The sequence below is a fragment of the Limulus polyphemus genome, unplaced genomic scaffold, assembly GCF_000517525.1.
Source record: "Limulus polyphemus unplaced genomic scaffold, Limulus_polyphemus-2.1.2 Scaffold206, whole genome shotgun sequence".
In the NCBI taxonomy this organism is placed as follows: domain Eukaryota; kingdom Metazoa; phylum Arthropoda; class Merostomata; order Xiphosura; family Limulidae; genus Limulus; species Limulus polyphemus.
Window position 1 is genome coordinate 85,576 of NW_013665816.1, and position 9,783 is coordinate 95,358.

The following is a 9,783-nucleotide window of genomic DNA, read 5'->3' on the forward strand; positions in this document are numbered from 1 at the left end:
AACGGATATAGATAACGGATCACATAGAATGTTGATTTAAGCTAAGAAACAGCCATCGTCGATATGAAGATAACTGATCACAGCAAAAACTGATTTAAATAGAGAAATAATTACCTAGCAGATATAAATAACGGATGAAAGAGACAGCTGATTTAAACTAAGAAACGGCTATCCTGGATATGAAGATAACTGATCACAGCAAAAACTGATTTAAATAGAGTAACCGTTATTTAGCACATAAAGATAACAAATAACAAAAAAACAGTTGCATTGGACATAACAGATCAAAAAGCTTGTTGATTTTGACAGAGAAACAGCTGCCTTGGACATAAAAATAACAGATGAAAAAGCTTGTTGATTTTGACAGAGAAACAGCTGCCTTGGACATAAAAATAACAGATCAAAAAGCTTGTTGATTTTGACAGAGAAACAGCTGCCTTGGACATAAAAATAACAGATGAAAAAGCTTGTTGATTTTGACAGAGAACTCAGCTGTCTTGGACATAAAGAAGATAACGGATCATAGATATATAATTATCTGGACGTAATGAAAACAGATCATAGAATCAACTCTAATAGATTCAGATAGTTTATTCTGTCTATTAATACATCTAATTATATAGGTGGTTGAGGATTACAAAGAATCACTTGAAATTTATTCTATTACCTGAGTGAAAATAACATTCCATGTTTATTATATTCTTGTTAAGATATAACTATTGTCAGCTGCGTGCACCCTTTAAAGCATATGGTGTTATATGAAATTAAGTAACCATCCTCAAGGACTATCCTAACATTTGTTGGCACATAGCATTTTGGGACCGTATCATAACATCTCCGTATTATATACGATATTTGGTTTGACGAAAACAATATATATTTAAATTAATATCATGGTAGTCGGAGGATCTGTAGTCAATATTTGTTTTGTTATATTTCAGTATGATTTTGCCTTGTTGTGACAGCATATGCTAATGCAGGTGTGTTCTGTTATCCTCTGTCTCACGGTGGCTTAACGCTAATCTTGAGGACCTATAACGTTAAAATACGGGGTTCGACTCACCGCGATGGACGCAACGCAGTTAACTCATTGTGTAGCTTTGAGGTTAAAACAAATAGATTTATCTTTTTATTCCTTTTGATGATTATCTATTTTTGGAGAAAAACGTAAAATGATAGATGGTTTTAAGATATTGTTCAGAATGTCTTACAGAAGTGTATAAGACCTTAAAAACTTGGGCATATTAGTAATACTTCCACATTCCTATGAAATAATCCCTATCCTGTGTATCATAGCTCTAAATTCATTTTAGCATTTTTTTTCTCTCCTCCACAACCTCTCTCTTTCTCTTCCTCTTCACCCCTGAAGGTCAATATGTTTTCATTGATAAAGAAAATAGACTTACCTGTCCACGCTCATTGCCATAATAGTGAAAACACTGGAACATACTGTGAGGTTGGCGATGAAGTTGTTTACAGTACAATATACACTTCCAAAGGGCCAATGGCTGTTCAGCAAGTATACAAAATTAAAGATGGCGTTAAAGGTAGCCATCATTAAATCTGCAATGGATAAATTTAGAAGAAAGTAATTTGTGACGGTTCGCATTTTTCGGTGAGCTAGAACGATCCAGAGAACAATTGTATTTCCCCCAGTTGCCACAACGACCATTGAAGCAAAGATGACAGCCCACATGATCTGTTGCCACCGAGGGAGAATGAACGGGCGATGGATATTTCGAACACTTCTAGAAGTATCATTAGTACAAACACTTAGGTTATATGGTGACGTTTCTGTAAAATTCACATGTTCGCAAGGGTCAAAGCTCAAGTACATATCTATTGTTAAGTTCTCCATGTTCAGATTGACAGCTTATGAAATTCTATTAGCTTTGCCACTCAAATGTAAAAATCGCAGAAGCTCTTTAAACTTTCTAAACAATAAAAATGAATTAGATCACGTCAGTTGAGTATTGTCTTCTTTTGTTAAAAATAGCTACTTGTTAGCACTGGGCGAACCTTTTCATCTGTCTAGTAAAAGTTTCGGAGCTCGACTGACTTGCGTTTCACGTCTCTCAGAAGCTCTGGACGAGAACACCGATACTGACAGCTTATTCCTATCAAAGAAACTCGAGTATCTCCCCTCCCAAACCTGGAGCGAGGTTTCATTGGCTGCTTGCTCAATCAAAACGGTGTTGATCTGACTGGTGGATATGTAAGTTTGCTTTCTTCTGTCGCATACGGTGCAAACAAAGGAGATGATGGTGTCTAAATATATCGTTAATTAATATCTCTACTGTGAAATAATATTTGTGTGATCGGATTAAGCGTTTTCATTTTAATTTATGTTTAATTGGATATGAATCGGGATGTTTTTAATTTACTAATATTATTATTTCGTTAATATTAAGCTTTTGTCAAGATAGAATTCAGTTTCACTGTAAACTGCAATAAAATATTTGTTTTTTATTAGTTATAAGAGATAAGACAAAAGGACTATTTGTTAGAACATGGTATTTATTAACTCTTACATCTTAAAACAGTAGCTCTTAATAATTTTTTCAGAGGACTTGTTTGTTTGTTTTAAAGTTAAGCACAATGGGCTATCTGTGCTCTGTCCACCACGGGTATCGAAACCCGGTTTCTAGAGTTGTAAGTCCGCAGACATACCGCTGTGCCACTGGGGGGAATTTTCAGAGGATTAACCAATGTTTAATGTTGTCTATAGGAAGTTGTTTGTACGGAGTCGCCAAAACTTACAGTTTAACTACATCTAGTAAATTCACCTGAATTGCGTTATAGTTTTGTGAAGCTATTAACTCGTTATTAAAACACACCGTATCTAATATGTTATAAAAGGTTTGAGAATTACGTTATCAAAGAAAGTATAACTAACAAACAATACGGTATCGATACTGATGTCGTATAAGAAGATGTATAAGGAGGTAGGTGTTTTTCTATTGCAGAAAAACACCTACACTATGTTATATAACAATAAAAGTCGTCTATTTCTTAATTTAAAATGTTTAAAGTGGAAAACAAAAATAAAATCACAAAAAGAAGAGAATGTTTTGTCAATAAACTTGCGTATCATCTAACTTGGATATTAGTTTTTGAAGAGCGAATTTTTTTTTTATCAGAATCGAATAAAGGAAAAAAACCTCAAATACATTATTGCATACATCGTTTTTCGATCTTAGCCTACCTGGAAGGGTAGAAAATCCATTAACTGTAATATAATCTAATACTTGTTACGTGACCAGCAGCGACGAAAGCAAACACGATATTTTGATAACAGACTCTTTCACCAGAGGAAGCTGTTATAATGTGAAAAGTTTGATCGTATTAAATTAACAATCTAATTAACAGTTAATGGAAAGTTAAGTTGAAATTTCAATTAAATAAGCATTTGCTTCTCGTTCTAAGCAACGAGCTGCTAGTTACAGTATATTACATATAATCGGTTTAAAAACAAAGGCATTATTTTTGCTTACGTTTGAAATATCAGACTAGAAATAAACGGAATGACATTACATATTGTTCTATATTCCTATAATAATTAACATTGAGGCGAATTTATTTGTGAATTTGTTTCCATAGATACCCATCATATCTGAGTCTTCATGGTAGAGGCTAGACTATATAGACAAGGACACACCCACACACACACACCCGGGCCACCCCAAATCGCCTGCTCAATTTAGTCCTTCTAGCTCTTAAACTATGGGAGGATTTCTAAAACCTAGAATTACAGTGTGTCGATGGACTCGTATATGGCATCTGATGTTGGGCTTCTTGTCCTCCTTGAGATCCCGGGGGCGTCATGTTGGAAACTTTGCACAAGATATCATCAGTTTTTGTTCGGGTACGCACAACAGTTGGGGTAGCTATAGAAGTAACTGTAAATAATGGAGGAGCTTGATCGATACATTGGGGCCACTGTGAATCATGAGAGGCCTATGAACTCCGCAACGAAACGTGGGTATGTTATGTTCGTAAGCTTAAGTTAAAATACCCTATAAATTTAATACTTTATTCAAGGAAGAGAAACAACATACATTAGATTATACCAACTTGGGGAAGAAATAGTATAGATAGGTTGCATAAGTTTGAACAAAGTTGGGGACGGAGCGACATACATAGGTTTTATTAAGTTGGACCCAGTTGAATAATAAACAACATTCATATATTCTATTAGGTTGAATTAAGTCGGAAAAACAAAACAGCATACATTGTGTGCCATAGATTGAGTGGAGTTGCAGAGAAAAACAACATATGTAGGCTGTATTAGATTGGGTCAAGTTGTGGAAGTAACGGCAACATAAGTTTTATTAGGGTGTGTCAATTTGGGTAAGAAACAGCATATATAGGATGTATTAAGTTGCGTCATATTGGGAGGAAAAATAGTATACATATGTTGTTTAACTCGGGTCAAGTTATGTAGAAACAACAAACATGTGTTGTACTATGTTTGGAGACCAAACTTTATGCATAGGTTGCATTAGGTTGTTCCAAGTTGGGAGAAGAAACGGCATACGTAGGTTGTATTGGGTTTGGTCATGGTGGGGGAAGAAAATTCACCCATGTGTTGTGTTCATAAAATTTCAGACAAGTTCGAATAAAACAACCAGCATTCACAGATTGTTCTCGAGTTCAGTCAACTCACAATTTCTTTATGTTTCCTGCATAACATAAAGAAATTCTAAATAATATTGATTCTCGTAAAAAAAAAAAATAAAACTTAGTTTCATAACATTGCCCGTTTTCCTTAGTTACAAAAATAATCTGTATTGTTCTTTTCATAAATGCTTAAGTAAAACTCATCTGTTAAAATCGGGGACATGATCGCGATTAGGATAAAACATGAACGATCTCGTAGAATTTTTATTGATCAATTAGAATAAATGTAGTAATGTTATCATAGAAAATTTATAAAAAATATCATAGTATTGTTATTCACGAACCAGAAGTGAGTGTGATCTTATTATTACTGAATTATTAGCAACGATGTAACGTTATAGTATTGTTATTCACGAACCAGACACGAATGTGATCCTGTTATTACTGAATGATTAGCAACGATGTAAAATTATAGTATTGTTATTCACGAACCAGAAGTGAATGTGATCCTGTTATTACTGAATGACTAGTAACGATGTAAAGTTTCTGTTTTGATGTCATACTTTAGTTGTTAATTATTAAAATCGTTGATTTATTATTAACAAGATATTAACATACAGGTACAGTCCAGTTGTTTCATAAATGATGATCGACTGATAATACGTTACTTTTTGACAAGACAGAAGTTTTATTGTTTTGATCCTCCAGTGGCACAGCGGTATGTCTACGGACTTATAACGCTAAAACCGGGTTTCGATACCCGCGGTGGGTAGAGCACAGATAGCCCATATTGTAGCTTTGTGCTTAATTTCAAACAAACTTCAAACTTACTGTTTTGAATTACAGTTTGTAAAAGAATTAGAATATGAACCTACAAGTTTTGAAGCTTTCTTTAAAAGGTTGTGTTTTGTTATTATTGTTATATAGATTTTGAAAAACCCAAATTTTATGGACTGTTTTATCTGTACTTTAAACTTTTATATCACTGGCAAAATTCCTAACATCCCATTTTTGTCCTTTTTTGCGTAAATTATTATAATCGGAAGTTTTAAAAGGAATATTTCTAACCAGCTTGTGGTTAGAAATTTGCATTAGTCATATAAAGTGTTTACCAAAATATATTCCTATCGTGTTTCAAACCAGGAAAGTTTTTTTTTCATATATAAAATGAACTATTTTATAAATAAATATTTCACTTTTTCGCTTCTTTGTGTGTATGGTAGAAGTTTCCTTATTTTTAACATGGTTAAACGCAAGGCAAATGCAAGAAATATTTACCAATATATTCAACATTGTCTATGAAATGCTTTAGTTACGCATAAAAAAAAAAGCTTTATAAGTGTAAACTTTAGTATTTTAAGTATTTCCTGGATAACTGGAGTAGTTTTCTTATAATTTTAACTGTAGATAAGAAATACATTGTTTTCATCTACCATTATGCAGGACTTACTTTGTCCCCATTTATAAAATCAAATCTTTATGCTCGTCAATTGTATCGAACGTTTGTTAAAGTTGCTGTAATAGAATAGAGATTTTACATAAACAGTTTAGAACTTATTGGATTGCTCTTAAAAAACCAGCTTATATTTTAGCCCACCATAACAAATTTTGTTAAAATCTAACGATTTTTTCGTAGTAGCTGTGGGGGCGTTATAGTGTGACGGTCAGTTCTAGGATTCGTTGGTAAAAGAGTAGCCCAAGAATTGACGGTGGGTGGTGATGACTAGCTGCCTTCCCTCTAGTCTTTCACTGCTAAATTAGGAACGACTAGTGTAGATAACCCCCTGTGTAGCTTTCGGCGAACTTCTTTAGTGTTGGATAATGCTCAATATTCACCAAGCGATCCATAATATGTGAAATATTATTTTATAAAGGAAAGTATAAAGATAATTTTGAAATAAAGTATATTCGATAGAATATTGTATACTTCAAAATTATATTTTGCTGTATAAACTGCATTACAAGTTGTTTGAAGCTCAAAGTCTGGAAATACTTGAACCTTTCCTCGAGCTCTTTTCCTTTTTTGTCGCATTCGATAAGTCGTCGAATCACTTGTGTTCCTTGGTAAAACTTCAGTGTTAATACGTAGCGTTGTTTATGGTTTTTTTTTACTACGTTGGTATAACGGTAAAATCGTTTCTGTATGTTACCTTTCTGTGCAGTCGCTTCATTTACAGTATTCGCAGTAACTGTTCCTGTCATATATATACATTATGATATTCGTGTTCTATTTTATTCGTTATTTTAAGATGATAATTAGGGATTTTTACTAATACATTCGAGATAAGGTCAAAACTGAGATTTGTATTAAATACTTTTTTTGACAATTTAGTTTACTGATAGGAAAGTGAACATAAGTACTATTATACTTACAAGTTGGAAAAATATTAAAAATTTAAATAATATAAATTTTACATTACTTTTATATAAATATATAGGTTATCCAAAAGAAATAATTGAGCGTCTTTGAAAGATAAATCTCAAAGCTGTGTAGAACATATTTATTTCAACGAAAACTAAAAGGAAAATATATCAGAAACAGAAAACAGAAATAAAACAATATAAGTTCTAGAAAAGTAAGTTTCAATATTTCATTTTCTTTCGTAACTGAATGTATTAAGACTATTTCATAGGCTTGTTGAAAAGTTGGTTTGAAGTAGAAGCATCAGAATGCGATATATACAAGACGTTGTTTAAAAGTGACTTGGAAGAATATAAGAAATAAAAACTCCAAAAACAGCATAAGGATTTATAAAACACGTGGAAAAAAATGCTTGGATATTTCATGATGGAAGCTCATAGATAAAAGTATAAGATAAAGAATGAAACTTGTTATTAGGGTCAATGTTAATCTCGTGCCTGTAGATGGGCTTTTATTGTCAGCTTGTTAGCGAATTTGTTTCTGAAACTTCAAAGGACCCCGTTCCACTTTGCTAGAGTAACAATTACAGGATATTTTTAAAATGCACTCATAATACATGTCACATTGTTGTTCAGAAATTTTCTATATAATGAGAAAAATACAAAAATGTCAATATGCAACAAATACAGATATAAAATATTATTCTTTTCCCTAGTATTAATTCTTTGCTACGATTGGCCGAGTGCGCATCACATGGTATGTAATATTTTCAGTGTTGCCTTGAAAGACGGACTGCAAATCCCATCAGGGTTACCCGGTTGTTAAGGCCGCTGCTATGTATGCTTGACGGTTTAGCAGAATTTTGCAGACGACAATTTTTCTGTATGTGTTACAGTATTTGCGAGACAAACTCTAACCATATTTATAATATTTTCAACGGACGGGATTTAATGCAAATAAAAACCAAACAAACTATAATTAAGGTAACTCGCTTGAAATAAAGTTGAACTTTACAATATCTGAACAATGGAATAAATGGATAGAAATTGTGTATACTGAACGTATATTTATACTTAGAAAGGCCTTTCAGATAGTACCATTCTGTCGTGTGCCATATTTGTGTCGAGAAAGGTTTTCAGATAGACTCACTTTGTCTGTGTCATCTGTGTATCGAAAATTCCTTTCAAATAGACATATTTTGTTTATGACATCTGTGTATTTTATGACAGTCACACGAGCCGAAAAATACAGTACAGCAAACAAATTTAGTTTAGATAATGAAATGTTTGAGACCCGTGAATATTTATATTTTCGTACACATAGACTTTGGTTAAACTTCCTATCAAATGATACATTGATAAGATAAACAGAGAAAATAATAATTATAAAGTAGAATTTTATTTACTATAATATATAAATATATATGATATTCTATATGAACGTACTTATATTGAGTAATTATGACATATTTTACAACAACATAGTCAAATATGTTAGGCGAAGGTAGAATAAATTGTTAATAGATGGCACTACATATAGAAAGGAAAAACTCGAATGGAATAAATGAGTTACTTTTATGTACTCAATCTGAATATAAAACCTTCCAGAAATGTATAAGGCTTGGTTGAAGATTCGCTATTCTGACCCTAAAAAAACTGGCTTAATATAATATTTTTTGTTGTATTTAAACACAAAGTTACAAAATGGGCTATTTATGATGTGCCCACCACGGATATTGTGCCACTGGGGGAGGGCTTAATATAACTAAGAAATATTTTCAACTTGACAAAGTCATCTTCGAGCAGTTGATAATTCATTTGAAGCGTGAACTTGTTGAATTAGAGCTATTGCAGTATCCTGGTATTCAAATTTCTTTCATTTATGTAAATTATTGGAAATATAATAAAACCATATGTATTTCTGTAGCTTGTGGAAATGTTAAAAAAGTATGATTTCTGTAAACCTTGTTTGAAAAAAATTACGTATAATTCTTGGAAATATCACCGTTTATATTTATGTAGTTTCTTTGAAATGTAATAAGATCTTATAGATTCATGCATTTCATTGAAAATCTTGTTTAACGTATGCGTTTCTGTAGTTTCTTCGTGATCCGAAAAAAAAACGTATATGAGCAGTAAGAGATCTAACCTTATTCAAATGGGGATTGTTGCGGATTGAAGATCAAAAGATTCTACCTTAAAGAGCCATCTGTTGTAGCACCTTAGAAAAAACTTTCACACCATAATAATTGTAAATGGCTTATATAGATAATGTTTTGACCACTGTTGTGTTAGTTGTGTTCCACCTGACCTGATGAACTCTGTACTGAGCGAAATGTGTCATCGACAATGCATGTGGCGAGCATTGTGTGGTTTAAATACTATTATTTATTCTCACTTCTTCCCGAGAAACCATAAGGAACTTAATAAAGAACGTAGTGTTAAAAGTATAGGTTTAAAACTAATGTCTTATGACAAGTATAATTAACGTACACTTGAAATTCACGATTAGAACAAAACTGAACATTAAATGTATATTAGTTTTGTATCACAATTTAGGTAAAAGAAAAATCTTAGATATTTAATGCAATATAGAAACTTGATCTTCATGTTCTTTGTTCAATGGATGATGAACAATATTTAGTTATTTTTGATAGTGAAAGATCTATATATATTTAACACCGAGTACCACACACGTATGTATATATATATCGGTATATGTAACACAAGCCTGCGATGGTTTTATTGTCTTGAAATGGTTACATGTTCTCCAGTAATTCATGTACGCTGAATCCGAAAATG

The 9,783-nt window shown here is 32.4% G+C and overlaps 1 protein-coding gene across 1 annotated transcript in view; it reads right to left on the reverse strand.

Annotated features, from left to right (window-relative positions):
* LOC106478376 (tachykinin-like peptides receptor 86C) overlaps window positions 1–1,858 on the reverse strand; it is a 59,001-nt gene extending 57,143 nt beyond the window's left edge. Inside the window, exon 1 of the mRNA XM_013938920.1 lies at window positions 1,407–1,858. Within this exon, the coding sequence (XP_013794374.1) occupies window positions 1,407–1,858 (452 nt within the window). The remainder of the gene's footprint in view (window positions 1–1,406) is intronic.
* Window positions 1,859–9,783: the final 7,925 nt, after the last annotated feature.